A 25,000-nucleotide genomic window follows, 5' to 3' on the forward strand; every position below is an offset into this window, starting at 1 on the left:
ACTGATCCTAGTGGCATTGGATGTCACAGTGGCTCTTTTAATCAATGGTCCTTCCTCGGCTGCGAAAAATAGGCTCCAGACTTTCCTTTTCCCTTTTCGTTTCCTTGTTTTCTTTCTGGTTCAGCTAGACACTGGTGCTGGGCTTTTCTTGGTGAATTAGTATCCAGAGAAATAACAAACTTTATTTAACTGGTAATGTTAATAATAACAGGGGCAATGACCTCCAAGAAGAATTTGTTTTAAATTGTAATGACGGAAGAATATATATTTATTTGTAAGGAAAAAACAAGGCGTTTGTATATATATATATATATATATATATATATATATATATATATATATATATATATATATATATATATATATATATATATATATATATATATATATATATATATATATAATTATATATATATATATATAATATTATTTCCACAAATGGACGGTGGATCCAGGATGAAAACTGATAACCGACAATTCTGAACTCTGAACCCTAAATGAACGCTCAGTGCAGAAAACTTCTACACCATTGGCTGCTTGCGCAAATGGCTCATCCAACACCTTAAAGTTGGCACGGTACAACCTCTGTCTTACGAGCGCTTTTGCGGTGCCTGGATATTCAGGGCCTTTTCCAGTTCTTCTTCCATGTCATCTGCCCAGCACTTTTTAGGGCTTCCCCCCCCCCCACTTCCTCCTTCCTTCTAACTTTTCAAAATTATGTCCTCTTTTCACCAATCAATCACATTCAGTTTTTATTTTTTTTTATATATGACCACACCGTGTTACAACAAAGTGTTCCATAATTCCCTCTAAGGTATACATATTACCTCTATTCTCCATATCTCAGAATATTTCATCCTCTTAGTTTTTATTGCACCACTGATAATGCACAATCAGTTCGCTGCTACAGATTCAATTTTTTTCGCACATCTGGCGTTCATACAGGGAAATTCAGTTAATAATACCTCCATGCATTCCAATTTCGGCTGACATGGACATTTTAAGTCTCCTCCAATGTTTTTGCAATCGTCCTGCTACCTCCCTTATGTCACCTATTCACTGTATTCCTTCTGATTATACTCTCATCCTTAATCTATTTCTAAATACGTGAAAAGACCATCCACTTCTACCGCCCATGTTAACAACCATTTTCCTGGTTTCCATTTACCATTATGGTCTTATTTTGGCTTACATTTACTTTCAACTTTCACCTTTCGTAAATACTTTCAACTCTAACACTAATACCTGCAATACAGGTCCTCTTTACTGACCGTTATCATTAATGCATCATCTGCATATATCAGACATTCCAAACGCAATTTATGGATAATTTTCTAGTTCAATTGCTTTACACTTCCATCAAATGCCTTTTCCCAGATTTCTTCCATCATGAAATCTATGAATAAAGTCAAGTATATCTGTAACCTTCACGTCCTCATATTCTAAAACCCCTGTCACTACATCATCAAATCTTGTGAGAGATCTGTCACCCAACTTCTGCATCGTATATCACTAACAATTCCACACTGCCTTCCATATATTATTCATAAGCTTTACTATGTCCTTGTTTTATCCATAAACTTATCAGGCAATTATTTCATATTACACACCTGATCCACGCAACCTTGTTCAAACCCTAACTTTTCTTTCCCTATCAGTTTTTTTGTCACTTGTCTTACTTTCTGATTCAAATACCTACCATACACGGCAATGCTATACTAAGGATTGTTGATATTTTTGGCAGGCTTCTCTGTTCAACTATCCTTACAAGAAAAAGAACAATTACATCTGTCAACCATGCATTCAAAACCATCCCCACAACTAGACGTATCTAAGGCACATTGGTCAATGGCCCAGTCACTCGTTCACTTCCGTACTGTCGAATCTCACTTGAAAATAAATCAAGCCCTAGTCATGTTTCTACTCTTCAACCTTCTATATATATATATATATATATATATATATATATATATATATATATATATATATATATATATATATATATATATATATATATATATATATATATATATATATATATATATATATATATATATATATATAATATATATATATATAATATATAGAACTGGATATATATATATATATATATATATATATATATATATATATATATATATATATATATATATATTAATATAATTTCAACCAGAACTGGAGCATCTTAACTGTTAATATGACGCGCTTGTTTCATGATCAAAATGGAGCGCAGAAGTTTCATTTATTTTTCCATTTACGAACTTTATGCTACTTACAAATAAAGTTCAGACCATAATGAACATAATGAAAACAAAACATTGAACCGATTTACTTGTAATGGAATTGAATAGAAAATCGATTAGTCAATCACTCTCCTCATCTTAAAGTCTTTGGACGAATCTTATTTCAGCCAGAGGCCCTTACGCTCACTGTGGTCTTTTGTGTACAATATTCTTAATCCTTTTATTTGTAAAATGTTTAGATGTTTCAAAAAGAATGTTATCGATTCTTATGATAATTTACTTTACCATATTTTTATCTAACTCTTAAAAGCAACTAGTATACTTCAGTGTACTACTCCATGGTAAAACTTTCTATGAAAGAAAAAGATATTGTCATGTATTTTCAATGTTTCCACTTGAAAGGCAGCGATCATGCACTATGTATTTATACTAGAATTAAAGGGATACCACATTACAAAGACAGGTAAACATGAGCAAGCCTTCGTCGATCTGACTAAAAAGAAAAAAGAATTATTAAAACCACGAAAAAAAAATTATATTAATTTTTATTTTTTCACGGCTTGCCCTCAAAGAAAAGAATTTCTGCAAAGAAACACACATACACCATAAATAATCTGGAAGATTGAAACTGTCATTAGTTAATGTGATGAGAAATGATATGATGCATCCTTGCTAATGCTACGAAGGCTCGAAAGCATTGAAAGTCGCGATGCAGTCCTTTACAAAAAAATCATTATTTATGAAGCAAGAAAACTGAAATCAATATTAGACTGTAAATAACAGGTTTCAAAGATGGCAAACTTTCGCTGAAGCTAATTATGCATATCTTCAGTGTATCGGGATGTTTTCGCAGACAGAAAAACAAAAATAAATGGAACAAGCAAATACAAATCGGAAGAAAATAAATTGAGCAGCAGGAGCCAGCAAACATCCGCCAAAGCTGAGCAAACCTATCTCAATGGACCCTTATCATCCAAACTTAGATCTCCCAAAATTTAATCAATTGTTACGAGTCACGAGCCCCACCTCGTGTACAATAATGCGTAAGAAACGAGCCATACCGTGCTGCAAAACCCAGCAAACTATCAGACAAACAGACAAACAAGTTGGAGGAAGTGAAAAGAACTACGAATATTGAAGTAGTCATTGTGTGATCCTTTTCAAAAGAAAGATATTGTTGTGAACCCTCCGAAAGCTCCCTCCCATTTTCTCAGAAAAACAACGATGCAACAGACAAGAAAATCCCCGGCGAACTCAATTTCACCTTCCTCTCAGAAATTGAAGAGAAAGTCCTTTAAATTGTGGAACATTGCATCATGCCATTCGAGTACTGCATTCATTATTCCGCTCTCCTTGTATCGCAAATCGATATGATTTCGCAATAAGGTTTCTCGATTAAATTTCATTCCGACATTTTGAGATCTGTTTACTGGGTGAAACTAGTCTAGTTGTGGTATTTGCTGAAAGGAAGGACAGAGGAGAAAGGAACGAGGGAACAGGTAACAAACAACATAGTGGTTGTAACGATCAAAACATAAAAAGGAAAAGAAGTAAATAAATGAAAAAAAAATTAAAGGAAGCGTTAGAGTAATATGAACAGACAAGAAAAGGTGGGAACGAACTAGGAGAGAAAGAACTTTACATAAAACTACCTGTACTCACTGTAGCAAGAATAAATGGAAGGGAGATATAAAATAAAAGTCGTGAAGTTAAAAACATTGTTAGTTGTGCCAAGAGCAGGAAGGAAAGAAGCAGAAGAAACGCGTGGGAGAGGAAAGAGCGGAGAAGTATAAAAAAAAAAAGAATTAAAAGCTGTTGACTCGAATACAGTCCAGAGCAAAAATTCTTCCCCGCTGAAATAAATGGAAATTTGGCAATTGCTAATGGAACAGCAGTGTGATGTACATGATGGCCTAGCCGTTGCTCGCTAATGGAGAACGTCTCATTTGTTTCCTTCTTTACAATCTTATTTTTGAGAGAAAGTCGCCTAAAAATACAGTTGGAATACAAATGACTGGAGCACAAACAGAAATGTGTGAGCGTGCACACACAGTCTTTTAAAGAAACCTACCTACTTGTGTATATATACAGTATATATATATATATATATATATATATATATATATATATATATATATATATATATATATATATATATATATATATATATAATATAACAAACAATATATATATATATATATATATATAAATAATCAACAAAAAATCACATGTGGAAAGAAATAAATTTCTGACTCACATCAGGATCGAACCCAGGTCTTTCAATTGAAAGGCAAGGGCGCTGCCCACTAAGCCATACAAGTCACAAATGAAGTTGGAACCTGAGGGCAACTGCACCCAAGGAATTACCTGGGCAAGCTAAGTCGGGAAGTTGGGGAAAACACGCTGGTATGCAAGCAGTTAGCTTGCCCAGGTAATTCCTTGGGTGCAGTTGCCCTCAGGTTCCAACTTCTTTTATGACTTGTATGGCCTAGTGGGCAGCGCCCTTGCCTTTCAATTGGAAGACCTGACCTGATGTGAGTCAGAAATTTTTCTGATGTGAGTCAGAATATATATATATATATATATATATATATATATATATATATATATATATATATATATATATATATATATATATGTGTATATTATATGCTTCATAATGTGAAAACATTCTGTTATACTTGCATTCTTTACAAGCTTTTTTGTCAAATGATAAGGACGGAGCTACACCTGTGGGAGTGTTTATCCATCTATATATACTGTACAGTATATATAGATATATAGGTTAGAGGGGATTCATACAATGGATTTTACTTTTTGTTGTGTCTCGAGCTCAAGTAGAATAAAAGTTGGATTAGGTGCTGTTTCAATTGAATCTGATACTCAGAACGAGTGGTAATCCCGGTTGACATTTAAAGGTCAAATGTTGTTTCGTATGCTTGATCAGTTTTGTAACAAATGTTTTCTGTGTTCTGTAAACAGTATTAACCAGAGAGAGAAAAACTACACTACGATGTCAATTACTGAGTTGAATAATTGCTCACAAAACCCACGAAACTGTCAACTTCACTTTTAAAGATTAATCCCTCTAATGATCGTCATTTTGTAAAGAAGACAGGGCTTGTTACAAGAGATTACAATAGGGGAAGTTAAGTACACCTTAGTTTAACCAGACCAGTGAGCTGATTAACAGCTCTCCTAGAGAGGGCTGGTCCGAAGGATTAGACTTAGTTTAAGTGGCTAAGAACCAATTGGTTACCTACAGCTTATTGTGGAATCCGAACACCATTATACCGAGAAATGAATTTCTATCACCAGAAATAAATTCCTCTAATTCTTCATTGGCCGGCCGAAGACTCGAACTCGGGCCTAGCAGAGTGCTAGCCGACAACTCTACCTAAGTTAAATTCTTCACTTGCATCTTTGTCCAAAGATGTATTGTAATATACTTTTTGACTGTAATACTTGGACAGGAAAAAGCGGTAAAAAGTAATAAATAAAGGATATCAAACAAGTCTGACCAGTCGGATAAATTGAGCAAAGTATATAAAAGACGAAGAACACCTAAAAGTGAAACAAGTTCATAACATAAAGCACTAACATTAGCAACATGGTTGGCGCAACACCAACTGTGTTATGAGAGATCGCAGCAGAAGTAATCAAACAAGAAAATAAAGTCATCTTTCTTTTAAGTCTCAGCCATTTTCACGCTCCTGTTTATTCCCCTGGAGACCCTCTCTCGCTTTCCCCACACGCACACGCACACACACACAAATTTTCTCCACACGCACACAAATACACTCACTAAAAAACATACACTTCCAGCACACGAGTATTTCTACACTCATTTGAGACTTTGAATAATGTTTTTATTAATGAATAAATGCAATGTATAATGCAGCTAAATGGTAAAAGACAAGGGTCTTCATAAAAGACTTCAAATCTTAATGTGCTTTGTTGTAGAGATTTTTGAAGATTTGAATTTGCATATTTCTGGCATAAAGTAATAAAATATATTAGATGTCTCTATTTGTTATCATGTAGATCATTGTTTTCGTTATCCATTTCTTATATTGTTCGAAGGATTGGCCCATGAAAGTAAGCGAGCAAGTAACTGATAATGACAGCATCCTTGAATCGTTCGAAAAACTAATATTTAGGCAAAATATTAGTTTTTTGATATGTATATTTAAAAGCTATCGAGCGCAAAACTATACGGAAGATACCAAGAAGAATACAGTAGGACATATGCAGTACTCCAAATGTTTTAAATAAATGACTTGTTAACAATATGAAGAAAGCCATGACCATTGAATATCATCGTATACTGTAGCTTGATGACATCTTTTAAAGCAGAAATCTCGGAACAGAATGATATACACAAGTATCAATGTTAAAGAGGTTGTATTCTATTACTTCCGGTTACAAACCCTTGAGTTTAGCTGGAAAGCATCTACTGTGAATTAACGAATCTTGAACAGCTTTCGTATAATATATAACATTTCTCATTCTTCTCTGCCTGCGTTTGTATGGCTGCATATTTCAGTTAATATATTTTTAGAAAAGTGCGATTTTTCTTAATCTTTATAAGATATAAATGCCGTACATTCTGCCATTATAAGCTTTGGAGATATTGGTCTTCAACTGGTATGGTCCAACGTAAAACTTCATTTTCACTAATGGAAAGAGCATTTCAGAGAAAATAATCATAATCGACATCAGGAAAACTGCAATAGCATTAACTATAGCATGAGCAGTAACAGCAATACATTGGATCCCTTCTTCACACGTTGTAAGAATATTCTTCACCGCATTTGTAGTAAAGTGAGGTTTAAAAAAATATATATAAAATTAATCGACAGATTTAATGTAAACACACACACACACACACACACACACACACACACACATATATATATATATATATATATATATATATATATATATATATATATATATATATATATATATACATAAGACACAGTAGAATCACGTGAAAGATATAAGCAACTATGAGAATGAAAGCAAAATGAAGACTATGCACGCCAGAAAAAACTAATATTAAAATGCAAAAGACAAAATAAAGAACGGTAAACATGTCAACTCGATTGTCTCCAATAAAAGCTGATGCCAGAGGAAGTCGAGTGAGCCTCTAGTGGATCTCGACGGAGCAGAATGAATGGCGTAAAGTATAACAAGGAAGAGGAATGTGTCGACTTCTCTGTTTGTTGTTGTTAGGTGTATTTCAAAATGACATCATATTCTCCGATAAAAGCAACATACATCATTCAGTCCTCCAAACGTACTGTTGCATCATTCATTTCTTACATTGCGTTCTTTATATAAGAGGCGACACATATTCCTCATCAAGAGAAGGCCTCTTCATATCGATCGCAGTTAAGTTTGGCTGATACCTCCTTACCGATACATGTAAAGTCTGTAAATATTTTCTTTTGCCTTTATGGCCGAGAGAAAATCTTTATATTTGCAAATAGTGAAATATATAACCAGATAAATAAATAAACAGAGAGAGAAAGAGTGTTTTTCCTTCAGTTTTTCATCTACATCATTATACACACACACACACTCACACACACACACACATATATATATATATATATATATATATATATATATATATATATATATATATATATATATATATATATATATTTATATATATATATATATATATATATATATATATATATCTATATATCTATATATATTTGCACAGGCACACAAACACATGTATATGATAAACTCAAAACTACACCAAATCTAAATCTGGGGTGGAAATTAAAAACTTTTGCGAAGCGACACGATTCGAACCAAGGTTACTAGAAAATTGGCATTACCTCTTAACCACCTATGCTGTCAGCTACAATAAATATTTGTGTCTCCTCATCAGACGAATATTTCAAATGAAATAAGACAGACCCCTGCTCACTCATGTAATGTAATTGTAAGTTTTTTTAACTAAAATCAGTGGAACTGACTAACTATATGACCTGATCCTATACAAATGCAAGAGCCAACATGCATTGGGCTCTTCTTAATAATTAAAAAAATGTCAAAGGAATTTATTGGTACAGGTGGACTTCATTAAATGAAGTAGATACATTCCAAGCCGTTCCGGAAAGGAGTAATCAAATTAATTTAGTTCAATTTTTTACAGAACTATGTGTCATCCGTATTGGAACTCAGATTTCTCAGTAAAGAAAGAGGTCTGAGATGGAAGAGGAGATTTAGTTTAGTACAAATATAAGATCTTAACAGAATTAGAATATGCAAATGATGTTTTAGTCAACAAAACACCGCAAAACTTACAAAGTTTGCTTAATAGAATACATTATGTTGCCAGAGAGATGGGGCTCAAAATAAATCTAAGAAAAACAAAAGTAAAGGGGTGAAATAACATTAAATGGAGAAAGGATTAATGAAGTTGAATCTTCCAAATAATTACAGTAGGAACACTGATATCCAGTAAAGGTTCTCTTGGGTAGGAACTGAGTTAGAGACTAAAAAAGACACACCAAACAAGGGGCAAGCTGAATTAGATTTGGAAATCAAATATATTGGAATTTCACAAGAAGGTAAGGTTATATATAAAACCTTACCAGACTTGTGTAAAACCTTATAAGTCTGGTACAATCTGTATTGCTAGACGGACACGAATCATTGTAAGAGAATGAAACTTTCTAAAAGATTTTGTTTATTTAAGAATATGACTTTGAGGAGAGTAAGTCTAGTTGGATGGAAGGATAGAACAAGAAATCATGCCATAAGGGAAACAATAGAAGTTCGATACATATAAGATAACGAGGGGGGAGCGGCTGGAGATGAGTGGAGATTCGTGTAAGATAAATCCCACGAAAGACATGAGCGGCAGAATTTAACTGATCATTAGCGTTACGTGGCGTTGGTTACAATGAAGATGATGATGATGGTGATACTGGAACTGCTACTCACTGGAACTGGCAAATCAGATTTCAAATATCTAATCATTTCCAAACTTGGGTTCCATCAGTAAAACGATCATTAGTCACGTTCCAGTTTGTTATGAACATTATATTTGTAATGAAGTGCTAATGCTTTAAGGTTTATAAAACTCACAATTCCCTTCTAAAAAGTCTTGATGTGTTATTTTGTTTTAAATTATCGTTGCTTTACTTTATTTTCTTTACTCTTTTTTGGTATCTTCCATACACACAATATAAACGTATACAATTTAGGGGGCAATTATGAATGTATCATTAATATTATGTTCCCATATTCATAAGTTTTTAGCTTTATTTATAGACCTAGTTTTTTCTATATTCATAAACAATGCGCAATGACACGACTCAGTTCTACGTACAATGTTTAATATTATCCGTGCATGATGCAAATCATCAGTCATCCGTGTATTTCCAGCTGTAAACAAAAATTTCTACATTGTATAAAATCCATATACACATCTTTTTGCAAAAAATATATTACAGTATGTTGAACCATAATTAATAATCTCTTACGGTCACATGACAAAATCTCTGCTAAACGCATTACTGCAATTTAAAAGCTAATATAACCAACCTAGAGCAGTTCTCCAGAACTAGTCTTGATTTGGTTTGCAATTGGTCACCATATTTCGCTTCAACTTTCCTGAACATAATAAAAACCCTTCCTCGGCACTCATTGCACCTTCATACAAAAATGAATTGTTAACAGTTTTCCAGGAGTGAGAAAACACATCTGACCATAAGTTATGCCTCTAATGTGAGGTGCTACTTTTCCCCTCGCTGAAACCCATGTCTAGCCAGATATTTGTGGCAATAAATTAGTAAATACTGAGGCACTGCCCCTTTCTCATCCCGCTCCTACACCGGTGACCCACGAAGATGACCAACAACACCAACCCCAACCCAACCAGCGACAAAGCCACTGCAGCATCCATCCTCCAGCCTCCATTCAAGACGCACAGTCCAGAGGCCTGGTTTTTCAGAGCAGAGACCATCTTCAGATCCAAGAAGATCACAACATCATCACGCAAAGCCGACGCCTTCCTCAAGTTCCTGCCCAACGACGTCTTTGAACAGATCACAAAATGGCTAGCAGAAAAAAAGACCCCTACCGTCTATGAGGCGTTGAAAGCACGACTGAGGTCGTCTTTCAGCATGCCCCCTGTCCTCAGAACTTGGAAATTCCTAAACAACGTGGGCACAGCAATACGGGACCAACGGCCATCACAAATCTACAAGCAACTATGAAGTCTAATAACGATCCCTGCCACAGACGATTGACCAAAAACAACACTAGACCTAGTGAAAGAGGTCCTCCTGACGAAGTTGCCACAGCAAACAGTCACCGTGATACCCAACACATCCACCATGCCCCTCAATGAATTCCTGAGAATGGCAGACGCAGTCCATCTGGCATGGACATCAACAGTCCCCACTCAAACACCTGTAGCAGCAGCCAACTGACAACCACAACACAGCAAAGCGACACAGCACTGGACAGCGAGCCAGACGGGCCTGCCACTCTCATACACTGATTCTGAAACCACAGGAAGGAGAACAGACACAAGCATAGAACCAAAAAGAAGGGCCTACGTTTCTTCCATAGGAGATATGGGAGTGAGGCCCAAAAATGTGAGAATGGCTGATTGCTATAAAAAAACATGCAAGATGGCCACAGCAGCAGCCCAAACAGCTAATTGTCAGTGACAGGCAGGCAGGTTGCCTCAAAAGAGTCTACCTTTCTGTCTTTCTTCTAGGTGCAAGCAAAAACATTCCATGTGTTTTTACATCATCCAGCACTCGACAGGTGTCTACTGCCAGTGGTGCCTGGCTTAAAATGTATGGGAAAAGAACCATGAAATTATCATTCGATGACAATCTATACAGTTGGACGTTCATCACAGCAGACGTCACAATCCCACTACTAGGAGCAGATTTCCTGAAAGTCCACGACATTGGTAGACATAGCCAGACAGCAGCTAATCCAGAGAGATGGCCCCATAGCACCAATAACTCCAAAAGCAACAACAAACCTCACAGCAAGACCAGAGATCTGTCACCTCCTTCAGGAATATCCCGAAGTATTTAAGACATTCTTCAGCATAACCTAATGAACCCTGCAAAGCACCACATCATCACCGATGGCCTCCCAATCCACACCCGCTTCAGACGTTTGGCCTCAGACAAACTAGCCTACACCAAACAAGTATTCCAGGACATAGGATTGGCAGGAATCTGTCAGAAGGCCTCCAGCCACTGGGCATCCCCACTCCACATGGTACCTAAAGCAGACAGTACATGGTGGCCGTGCGGTGACTACTGACGACTCAATGTCAAAACAATACCAGACAGATACTCCCTATCTAACACTGCCAACATAACAAACCAACTAGAAGGCGCCAAAGTATTCACAAAAATTGATCTACTAAAGAAGACAGAAAAAACACCTATCATAACCCCCTTTGGGACATACACCTTTAACTACAGCTGTTTCGGTTTTCGAAATGCTGTGCAACTTTCCAACGCCTCATGGATGAAATACTAGGAGAATTGCCCCACTGTGTCATTTATGTAGACGATATCCTGATATTCATCCCCAACTATAACATAAAAGACGTAAGACAAGTCCTGGAGAAACTTAAAGAAAACGGGCTAGTAATGCAGGAAGATAAATATGAATGGGGACAAAATACAGTCGAATTTCTTGGCCATCAAACCAGCTCCGAAGGAGTCAAACCCCTCCCAATAAAGGTCCAAGCTATCATCAATTTCCCGATACCAAAAACCATCAAAGCAATCCAAGAATTTGCTGGCATGATCAACTATTACCACCTATTCATACCCAACCTAACAAAAATAATATCCCCTTTATATGAATGCTAAAGAGGAAAACCAAAATCTTTACGTTGGTCTAACAAACAAGAAACAGCTTTTCAATTAGCCAAAAAAACCCTGAGTTCTGCAGTAACACTAATATTTTCTCTATCCCACAGGTCCCTAACCCTAACAACTGATGCAACACGGTGATGGGCGTGGTACTCGAGCAGGACACAGACGAGGGTCGTCAGCCATTGGCATTCTTTACCAAAAAGCTATCTCCAGCGAAACAGAAATACTCCACGTTCAACAAAGAGTTGCTGGCAGTCCACTGTGCTATTCAGTACTTCCATCACATGCTCGAGGGATGGCAGATTGTGGTGCAGATGGACTATCAACACATAGTCCAAGCCTTCACCAAAGATGGGAGACTTTTGGTCTGCGCAGCATCTGCCCTATGGAGCTCCCTCACCACCAGCCTTGGGACGAAAATAAAACACACGGCAGCATACAACCTGGAAGCAAATGGTATGATAGAGCAGTTCCACAACTCCTTGAAAGCAGCACTCACCTCAAAATGTCAAGACGGGAAAGAGTTGCCATGGATTTTATAAAGACTGAGAACGGTCCCACATGCAGCATTCAAAGCATCACCAGCAGAGGCACTATACTCGCAACATACCACCAGATGTCATTCAAACCACAGAGCCAACCACCCACCTCCGATGTCCGCAGGGCATTGAAAAAATTATTTTAGATAAAACAACATACAACGCAGCCAGAAAAGACTATATCCCCGAAGAACTTGGCAAGAACAAAGTATGCGTTTGTCAGAACAGACACGTACAGGCCTCCCCTCTCCCCCATCTGCTCTGGACCTCACCGAGTACTGTAGCGAAGAGAAAAATACTACCAGATGTCAGTGGATGGGAGAACGACCTGGATCTTGATAGACAGGCTGAAATCGGCATACATCCCAGATGACAGTACATCTTCATAAGTCTCCTGGGGGGGGGGGGGGTACTGCAGGGAACCTGTTGGGGCCCTCCAGGCATCCGCCGTCCAAGCAATGAGTGACCTACCACACCAGCACTTTCTCCCCAGAGAGCACAAATCTCAGGTGGAAGGCTGAAACAGTGATTTTTAGTTTTCTGCAAAAGAAAAATTCTGTGCCGTGTTTTTCTGTCCGTCTGCACTTTATTCTGTCCCCACTTTATCTGTCCGCCCTCAGATCTTAAAATTTACTGAGGCTAGAGGGCTGCGACTTGGTATGTTGATCATCCACCCTCCAATCATCAAACATATCAAATTGCAGCCCTCAAGCCTCAGTAGCTTTTATTTTATTTATGGTTAAAGTTAGCCATAATCGTGCTTCTGACAAATATATACGATATGCCACCACCGGGCTGTGGTTAAAGTTTCATGGGCCGCGGCTCATACACCAATATGCCAAGACCACCGAAAGATAGAGCTATTTTCGGTGGCCTTGATTATACGCTGTAGCAGCTGTACAGAAAAATCGATTGCGCCGAAGAAACTTCGACCCATTTTTTACTTGTTGAAGTATTTGCAGTAACTTTCGGCCATGTCATTTGAAAACCAAGACCACTTATAAATGTAAAATGTTTCTAGTTTTGTAATCATATGTAATGGAAAATTCTCATTATTTTATATATAGAATTGTTAGCTGTTTTCCTGGTGAGAGAAAACATATATGACCGTAAGTTATGCCTTTCTTGCCCTAATGTAAGATGCTACTTTTCCACTCGCGGAAACCCATGTCTAGTTAAAAATTTGTGACAGCAAATTAGTAAATACTGAGACGCTGGCCCTTACTCATCCAGCTCCTACATGCTCATGAGTGATTACGGCAGCAGTATTCAGATGGTAAAGACGAATTATTTTTAAATGAAGCAAGGATTTAAAGCGAGTACCTTCGTTATGTTACTTCAAAGCGACACAAGCTAACGAATGCCAGAGCAAAAATTATTTGCTTATTTCTCATAAAACAACCTATAAAAATCGGTAACCAATTAGTGGCAAGGCCAGCTACACAACCTCTCTCTCTCTCTCTCTCTCTCTCTCTCTCTCTCTCTCTCTCTCTCTCTCTCTCTCATTTAGATATTTCCTGATAATTCTTTGGGCTATGTCCCAGTTTTCTTTTTAATCCATAAGATATGTAAATTGCACTCAAGAGGGGTTTTGAAGTATCCCTCAGAGATAAACCCATTTTGCAGATTCATCTATTCTCCATTGCTCCACATTTTCGTTAATTATCCTGGATTGGCAAGGCTATTTTGAAAAATGCATGTTTTAATAATCATCATTTCGTGTTCATTTCCCATTCAAAGGGACATCGAAAATTAGGGCCAGTACTTCATTAGTTTTTTACCGTTTGATAATCAAGAGGTAATTATAGTTAATTGCTTTCGGTATCATTATACTCTGACAACTGCAAAATATTTCCTATCTATAAAAAAGGAAAATTTGTTATTCCTTATTTCAACAATTGTTATGCATGTCATTATAAGCTTGACCTTATTACTAAAATAACAGGGGTTATTACAATTACAACATTACTTTTATTAACAATAGCGTTCACTGCTGCACATATACGCCATGGCTGAGCAGTCAGACTCCCAAAAGTTGCCCGACTCCCTAAAGTTGCCTTCCCAGCCCTCCCAAAATCCAACCACAGAGCGTTTATTAAACTGAGTCACCAAATCTTACTAAATCAGTAGCAATGGTGTATAGGATGTCAGTCTTTTAAGCATAATTTAAGAGATCCACCCAAGAAAATATCCCTTTACCAAAAATCAACATTCCTAGCTCTCCCAAAATCAGATGCTCGTTGCAATTAATGAGAGCGACCCCTAGGTACCTGGTAAAATTTTCTACATCATATGAAGGGAATGTCGGAACATTAGTTTACCGGTTAAGTTCACAACAAATTTCAAGTCCGAAATACAAAATAGGATATTGCTGTAGTTCTCATAAGATGAGGATCATAACGACATACACTTTCAACCAGATTTGATCCTACGGCTTAAGATAGTGTTAAGATAGTCTGTATGCTTGTGTGCCTCTACATCCATCAAATTCACCATAAAGTAAGTTTCAGAAATACAAAAATACAGATCGATGGAATACAGTAGTCCGTAGATGAGGATCATAATGATGTGCATTTTACATTGTACATTTGGGCTCCTGAAACGCCCCAGAGCTGGAACTGAATAATCGTAATGAATGGCGTGGACTAACCGAGTCCCTCGTAATGCACTACTTTAAAATAATCGGAAAAAGATCAAAAGTCTGTGGAAACTGCCACGAGGCGAGAGTCATTATGATATACTTCTTTTCATTTGTCTCATTTTCCGATAGAACAATAAGACAATGAAAAGGAAAGGATATAGGTAATAATATTCACTCCAATATACTTAATTTTGTCCATAGATTACTGAAAACTTTCTTTTTCATTTGTATCATTGTTCGTTATAATCGGGCAGAGAGAGAGAGAGAGAGAGAGAGAGAGAGAGAGAGAGAGAGAGAAATGGATTCTGTCTAGGATGTTTTAAAGATTCTTATGGGATGTTTTAAAGGATGTCAAAGAAGATTGTACGGCAATGTCTTGTTACACTCAATTAAAAATCAATAACTTTTTGTTGAGGCTAAAAATTAATTGATAATGTTAACCGTATGTCAACAGCCATTGTTAAAGACTATTTTTTTTTTCGGGGGGGGGGGGGGCGGAAATAACACGTTATTTTAATCTTATCACAAATATTTATGACAAACTATGATATGATGAAGAAAATGTGGCATGCCTTGGGAAGCTTATCAAACGATAGAAATTTTATGCGACAGATCAGTGGCGATCGAGAACAAGGAGGCAAGGTGGCGCAGATACCAGAGTAATTGAAAAAAAAATTAGACTTAATCCTAGTAATATGTCTTTCTAAAACCGTCCATGGGATGAATTTTACTTAAATGAAAAGTATAATAGTAAAAATAGCTTAGAATTTACATATCACAAATCCTATAAATGACTTTTGTTAACGTGATCTGGCGCGATAGAAAATAAAACTCTGCGGTACGGTATACCCACATTTCACTGTCCTCTTATTTTAAAATATAGAAATCTTGTAGAAATTTCAAACGTTTAGCAATATCACGAATCAAGATTTGAAACTGAACCCATCTCAAGAGTATAATTGGTATATTTACAGCTCTGCACGCTCCAGCCTTTCCATTACCACAAAGGCTCTGATTTTGGGGGTAAAAAAAAATTATAAAAACAGTAACATAGACAATGGATTAGCTTTAATATTTGTTGGATTATGTACAGCACTGATGTTGTGAAGTCTTCAGCGCAAGGGTTTCGCCCATGAGTTAAGAGGAAAAGTATAAATACGGCAACAACTAACATCTTGTTTTTTTCTGGTGTTACCTTCTGCTAAGGAAGCTGTTCGTCTTTATATATATATATATATATATATATATATATATATATATATATATATATATATATATATATATATATATATATATATATATATATATATTCAAATAAATAAATTGATAAATAAATAAATAAATAAATAAATAATATATACACATATAATTATGTATACTGTATAACTTTTAAATTGTTTACTCTTCCGTTGAGCCGTTGAAAAAAAAAAAGGATTTACCTCATTTCACATAAGACTAGTAAAGACCTTGGAACCGAAACTGCTTTAAGGGATGCAAAAATATTATTTTTATCTCAAAAAAGTCAAATTAATTAGAAAAATGTTAAGAACGAGATTCTTTCGTAGGTAAAGTGAAATCGTCAAACTTTGACAGTGACTTAATGACTTAATCTTGTTCGTAAATATTGGAAAAACTATGATTTCTCAGTAAAGTTTAAGAAAATGTGTGTTGTAAAAGAAAGGTTAATAGCAACTCTCAGCTCAAAGAGAAGCAGGAAAAACTTTTGAAAACAATCTGCACTAGAGTTTCCTAAGAAAAAAAAAAGTATGTCAGGAACGCTTTCATCTACGCTAGAATTTATTTCATTTTCTTAGAAATATCAGGAAAAGGTTAAATATTGTTGAAATAATCGAAATTCTTCCGCTCATTTTGTAAAGAAGTTTATAGGTAATTTAACTATTACAGATGAATGAAATTTTACCTTTGCGAGTGATACACTGCACTATTACTAAAGGGTGTGTGCAGCTTCCCATCAGCCCACAGCTGCACCACTGTTTAGTCTTTCACTCCATCTTCATTCTCACTGCCTTTCTTCAGTTTTGCTATCCAACCTCTCTAACTACTACTTCTTAGTGCAGCTGCGAGGTTCTCTCCCAGTTCCACCTTTAGATCTTTGTACGTCATCTCCTTTATTTTCTGGTTATCTTTAACCAAGCAGCCACTGCATAACCACTCCAACTCCATCGTTTGACTGCCTGAGGTGCTGAATGGTCAAGTGCCCCTGTGCTTGGCATGAAAGCCTACATTTCATAAAATCAATACTATTTCAGGGAAGTTTATAATTGTTTACAGTCATATGGTTTCAATGATAAAGTGTTTTATCATGTCAATAGATGCAGCACTGGGGCTTGCGATATTTACAAAATATTTTGAAAACATTATCAGAGGTTTTATTATATCTGAATTTCCTTTTCTATTATTATATCAAGATTTCTTATCTTTCCTTATTAATGATGGCAATGATAGCAGCGGCGTTACCTTTGCAGCAGTACTAATGAAAAGGAGATTGCAAAAAATAAGAAATATGATAAACTGGCAACACAGCGATAAATTATTGTCCGTTACTCCTCGGATATTAGTGAAAATATTGGGCTCATAATGAAACCTAAGGAAACAGCGGGGATAAATGATGAGTCTTCATTGTAAACAAATCCCTTCGCTAGTTAGGTAACATGACCTGTTGTTTAAACGAAGGTGCACACACACACAACCACACACACATACACACACACACACACACACACACACACACACACACACACATATATATATATATATATATATATATATATATATATATATATATATATATATATATATATATATACATATACATTCTCGGTCAGAAGAATGAATAAAAGATGGAGGAACCAAGTACCCTCGTGTTATTTCTACACACTTTCGAGGCGCAATCATTGTATTTCCGAAAACGTGTTGAAATTCTTAAAAGTGTTATGTGCTTTCATCTCGTATTCCATTTTTGTGGTCTCTGCTATATTTATCATAAAATGTTATAAATTGACATAAGAGCATGCACAAATACACACACAAACACATACACAATGTATATATACACGCACATATATATAGATAGATATATAGATAGATATAGATATCTTTTAATAATAAAACCAACGTGTCTTCAAGCATGATGGCGGCAAGCATGATGGCGGCAGAGTGACTGGTTTGGTGGAAAAGGCGATCTGAGACAAGGGTGTGTTAGCCTTATTATGGTTGTTTGAAACCTTTATATTGAAAGGCTGCTAGAGGTCAGAAATAAGTATATGCAAGGCGTAGGAAAATAAGATTTGGAGACGTTTATTTTTGCATATACTACATGACTAATTAGGGATGGGGAAGATGAAATGCAGATGATTTTTAAAAAGTGTGAACACTCTTGTAAGAGGAACACTAGGATGGCAATGTGTGTGGGCGTAATGCTGATAAAGGTAAGTAAAATCCTGGAGGATAGAACAATGAACCTTAATTGTGAGAATTGAATGAAGAATCTGGTGGACTGATATAAGGGTTGGCAAGTTAACATGCGATGAGAGAATGGGTGAGTCAACTTGTGAGTCAAGGAAGGTAGCTGGGTCTTGGGAAAAAAGCTGGGAGAGAAGAGCAGCTGTGTCTATGGAATTAAAGTTGTAGTATATCAAACAACTGGACGGTAGAAGTGAGAGGTGTACATGAACAGAGAAGTCGAGAGAAGTATTAGACAGATGAGTTATGTTTAGGGAAGGGAACGTGGTAAAATCGTTAACATGAATGAAGAGAACGGTTAGAGTTTAAAGCTAGTTAGACTGGCGACTGATAGAAAGGTAAAAAGGCCTTCACATCCACGTAACGGAAGAGTGCATTCAAGTTTGTTATGAGATGCAAAGTGCGTAGAAACGTGTATAATACGCAGCTGCTTTGTTTAGATTCATCAAGTTGCCACAGAGAAAGTTTTTTCACGGGTTGCTACCCCTTGATTATTCTGCAGTGATTATTTCCTTATTAATATATATGTATATGTATATATATATATATATATATATATATATATATATATATATATATATATATATATATATATATATATATATATATATATATATATATATATATATATATATATATACATATATATATATATATATATATATATATATATATATATATATATATATATATATATATATATATATATATATATATATATATATATATATATATATATATATATATATATATATATATATATATATATATATATATACAGTATATGTTTGTGTGTGTGTGAACGTAGGCACGCATGCATAAATTTTTTTACCAAACCCTTGATATTTGTTTCATCACACATTTTTTGTGGGGAAAATCTCCTGCCACAAATTACCCGACCAACTGACATGAACTTTCCGGCGCAGTCGTTTATCCTTTGATCAGTGTATCAAACACATCGGATGGTGAACATGAAATTCATAACTTTGAAATATGACGCTGCGACGGATTCCCCAAATGGAGTTTCGATGTCAGCACTCTTTTGGATGTTCCTGAGCACTGGGGGACCTTTCATCTTGGGCTTTAGTTTAATGTGACGTCAGTTTATGAAGTGATCTTAGGCTGAGGATCGTGGTCTGGAACTCGGTTGGTTGGTGGAGAAATAACAGAGAATATCAAAGATTAGTGAAATCACTCTCGGGACACCGGGCCATTCAGTACATTTATGAGCGCTCATAAGCGCACACACACAAACATATATATATATATATATATATATATATATATATATATATATATATATATATATATATATATATATATATATATATATAGATATATGTTTGTGTGTATATAATATATACACACACACACACACACACACACACACATATATATATATATATATATATATATATATATATATATATATATATATATATATATATATATATATATATATATATATAATTTGAATTCTACCACACTTTTCCTTACTCAGTGCAGTACCCATTGGGCGGAAGGAAATGACTAGATGCCACATGAGCCACTGGGAAGCTCATATGTTAGGACGGTATTTGTAATGAGTACTCCTGCTGTAGTGGTCGTAAGGGGTCCAAACTGAACACTACTGCCCCAGAAGATGCTAATGATTTAGAAAATAAATAGAATGTGTGCTATAGGATCTACTGCTGTGCGAAAATGCTCCGTAAATACTGTGAGAGCTTCCTTTCCTGAAGCCAATGGGAACAACACTCACTTCTATAGGATACCAGAAAGGACAATAACTTCAGTCCCGCCGCTATGGGTGTCTGAAGACCAATAACTGGGGCAGATCCATGGGTTTCAGCCCCATACCCCGTACCGGTTTTGCCCCCGAAAATAACGTTTTTTTTAATCGCTCTGATGTGCTGCAAAAGCATAGAAATACATTCATTTGTTTAATCAGGATGTTATGGACGTTAGGAAGACAATTGTGAACAGGCAGTGGCTGTAGAACTGGGATACACAGAGACTGAGGGGACGGGTGATCGAGTGCAAAATTGTTGTTTTGGAGACTGTAGTGGCAAGATTGATTAGGCGTGAGAAATATTGCAATATTGAGTGCATGTGGATTAGGTATAGAAAAAACGAGTACAGTATATTGGTGGGAGTCTAGATTCCTGCCTGGTCGAGCCTGAAAAATATGAGGATAGGATGGCTGCATTAAATGATTTTAATTAAAAAAAATAAATAGCAGAGAAAGCTATTGGGTTCTTGGAGCAAAGGAGAATGGAAAGTCTTGATGAAAAACATTTGGAAGTGCTTGATTGTTGGAAATATCTAGTTTCCAGAGATGGGTGATATTAGTAAGAAAGAGGAGAAAAGGGAGGTAAAAAGAATTTCCCAGATTATGTGGTAATACAGAATATATGGAACTGGATATAGAAGGATGTAAGAGTGAGAAGAGAATTCACTCTATATATACCTCTTCATAAATTGCTTGAAGTAAAACTTGACATAGACAGACGTTTAAATTAAAGCGGAAAGGGTTGAATACGTTGATTAAATGAAACAGGAGAGTGTGAATACGTTGATTAAATGACATTAAGACAAGTCCGTTTGATAAGGAAGTGAGAAGAGTGTGTGAGGAAATAATATATGGAAAAGAGGTTAGAGCTCTAGACAAGAAGGTGGAAGGAACAGATAAAGAGCACATGAAATTTAGGTCTGGAGTTACAAAGTCAATATAAGAGTCTTTTTGTAGTTAAAGGAAGGTTGGAAGAGGGAATATAAACAGTAATCGGCAGAATAAAGAAATGAAGGAAAAAAGAGATGATTTGCTGTGCAATTACAAGACAGGAAGAAAATAACGCAGGTAAGAAAAAGCTATGATGGTGGGAGTTTTGAGGGAAGATTGTGCACAAATACCTGAGGGAGAAAGGTTTATTCTACAGGGAAGGGAATACAGGGAGAAAGACTGATGAGAAACAGATAAAAGACCATGAAAGACGCTATCAGAAAGGTATACAGTCCTTTTCAATGAGTAGCATTTAGGAGACATAATTTTCAATGAGTAGCATTTAGAAGACATAATTTTCAATGGGTAGCATTTAGAAGACATAATGAATGCATAAGATAAAAGATACGGAGAGCTGCATGATGTAAGAGTGGAAAGGGAAAGTAAAATGAGGAGATAAGGATGGCAAACAGGAAACTGAAGAATGGAAAGCCACAGGCGTAGAGGGGTGTCTGGACGACCGGAAGATTTCGAAAAATGGCCGAGAGGAATAATTGTTTCTGAGTAGAAGAGTAAAGGAGATAGAAGAGATGGTAAGAACTGCAACTGTAATTCTTACCATCTCTTCCATCTCCTTTACTCTTCTACACAGAAACAATTATTACACTTGCACTGAGAAAGTAAACCATATGACGGAGGGATTGCTATGGGATAGGGGAACACTAGATTTATATAAGGAAAGTTTGTAATGAAACTGGCATGAACTTTGAAAGGAAAAGAAAAACGCATAGCAGTTGCAGACTTATTGAAAGCCTATGATAGAATTTATAGAGTTGCAATGCAGATAGTTCTGAGAACATAATCATGGTACAGAAGTTATATTGGCTGGAACAAAAACAAACTGTTATGATAAATGAAAACCGAGTGTTTAATTACATAAATGTGAGATAACTGGTTTGTTGTCAAAATTAGATTAAGAAAAGGGCATAGAATGGCTCCTTGGTTCTTAGGACTTTATAGGGTGGAGTGTTACAAAAACCCGAAGAAAAGGCAGTAGATGTAAAAGGAAAGTTATGGGAAAAGAAAACTGGTCATGTGGGAAGTACAGAAAAGCTGTTATTTACAAATGATGTGGCATTACCTGGAGATAGTGAAGCAAGACTTCAGGGACTAATATCAGAAGAGAAAGTTCCGAGAAAAAGCATACAAGTATAAATTTATGTGGGTAAATGGGAACCACTATGATGTCCCGATGGTAGGATAAGAGCGAATATGAATTATACTAGGTGAATCAACGAAAGTAGTAGGATATGTGCAAAATGTTAAGACTTTGTTGATTTTTGACCCAAGAATCAAAAATGCGAATGGAAAAAATGAACTGTTTGTACAGTATGAGTAGGGTAACAAGAACTGAAATTGCAAGAAACATGGACATACTTAGAAATGGTAAAAGCAATGGGCAGTGCTTCGAGATATTCTGGCCATATAGTAATAATGGACGACAGTACGGTGCTGACTGGATTGTCTAATTCAAAAGCGTTAGCGGTTAGGCGTAGATGATGACCTAGCAAGTGTGTGATACATATGATAAAGGAAGAATGCCAGAAAAATGGGGGTAGATAGTTAAGTGCGTCAAGATAAAAGTGCTGATGAAGTGTGGTACTTTTTCTCTGAAACCAGTCCTGCTTTGCAAAATAGTTTACGGCCGAAAAAGAAATTCCTTTCTGCATAGAGTAATGTGTCTTGCTGGAAAAAATCTAAAAAATTAACACATGCTCATTGCCAAATGAATGTTAGCGAACTCCGCTGTAAAACTATTGTTGAATTATATAACTTCGACTAAAAGTCTTCGATCTTAGATCTCAAAGTTTTATCATGGAATATCATTTTTACCTTTCATATGACAAATTAATAATAATAATAATAATAATAATAATAATAATAATAATAATAATAATAATAATAATAATAATTCTTACTAGTGATGACAATCGAAGCTCACGTAATTGTTTTGAAAACTGACACAGCACTGATAGACAAGAAAAAACGCAAAATCCTTCCCCAATCACTTAGTTAATCAAACACAATGTTGCCTTTTGAGCTTTCATGAGTCTCACTGAATCTGTCATTTGGCAAACAAGACCTCTTACAAGTTTCATTATCCAGCTAAGCAGATGAAAATCTGTGAATTATTATATAATCGAAATATAGATTAAAAATTCTTTCCTCTTCGGAGAGCAAGGCACCAACCCAGAAAGACTTTGTCATTGACTCAAAAATTCTTGCATATATGCATAAATATTTACATGCATGCATAGCTATGAGCTTTGGTCCTAGAGTGTGTATAGGTATTGAAATATGAATTTATATCGGCGGATAAACAATATCTTTATGTGTCTATTCATGTTCATGTTATATATATATATATATATATATATATATATATATATATATATATATATATATATATATATATATATATATATATATATATATATATATATATATATATATATATATATATATATATATATATATATATATATATACATATACATATACATATATACATATATATATATATACTCGTATATATATATATATATATATATATATATATATATATATATATATATACATATATACATATATATATATATATATATATATATATATATATATATATATATATATATATATATATATATATATGTATATAATTACGCAAGTGGTATATATCGAAATTTCTTCACTATAATGTTTACTATTGTGCTTGTATACCTTTCAAATTCATAGTTCGAAAACAGATCAAATTTTACGATTACATAATTTGTCGGAATAACATCTGAAAATTAATTAGCTAGAATTGTTAGCCAATTCAAATGACTTTATATAAGGAGAAGTTTTTTTTCCATTGAATTAATCTAAAACTGAGAATCTCTTCTGCCAAAGTTTGTAAGGTTTAAACAGCTTAACTATGAAATATATTCCATCATGAATATGCAAGAGGAGCGAACTTCGACAACTTCCAAATATCGGAATTCTGTAGAAAATAAAAGTTGCTGTCCTCAAATGACTTTTTTCATGTAGCTGGAACCAGTAAGATATTTTAATACACCAGGGAACAGACAGAGAATTTTCTCTTAGATATTAAGCTCGCCTTGTGCTAGTGAGGGTTCTGTAGCGAAATTATTTTAATTTATATGAATCCAAATGATCTTATCTGGAGTTGGAAGTTAATGTTTGGTCTAAACAACTTCAGCTAAGCTAAATGTAAAAATAAATACATTTTCGTGAAAGCTTGCAAGAAACGAAAACGGTGTACCAAAATTCACATTCATCCTTGCGCACTGTATTAACAAGACAGGAAACATGTTTATGATTTTAGGTCCACATCAGACCTCTTATTTAACATCTCAATTATGCTGGTATAATGATTAAAAAAATGTCTTATGTAACCCAGTAAGCTAACATAAAAAACCGTT

The 25,000-nt window shown here is 35.3% G+C and overlaps 2 protein-coding genes across 11 annotated transcripts in view; one reads left to right on the forward strand and one right to left on the reverse strand.

Moving 5' to 3' along the window:
• LOC136845717 (glutamate receptor ionotropic, NMDA 2B-like) overlaps positions 1-25,000 on the reverse strand; it is a 1,021,158-nt gene that overhangs the window by 911,186 nt on the left and 84,972 nt on the right. The gene's annotated exons all lie outside the window — the stretch shown is intronic.
• On the forward strand, positions 12,271-12,675 carry LOC136845485 (uncharacterized). The gene has a single exon (XM_067115660.1). The coding sequence runs from the start codon at positions 12,271-12,273 to the stop codon at positions 12,673-12,675; it is 405 nt and encodes a 134-aa protein (XP_066971761.1).

The sequence above is a fragment of the Macrobrachium rosenbergii genome, chromosome 14, assembly GCF_040412425.1.
Source record: "Macrobrachium rosenbergii isolate ZJJX-2024 chromosome 14, ASM4041242v1, whole genome shotgun sequence".
NCBI lineage: Eukaryota > Metazoa > Arthropoda > Malacostraca > Decapoda > Palaemonidae > Macrobrachium > Macrobrachium rosenbergii.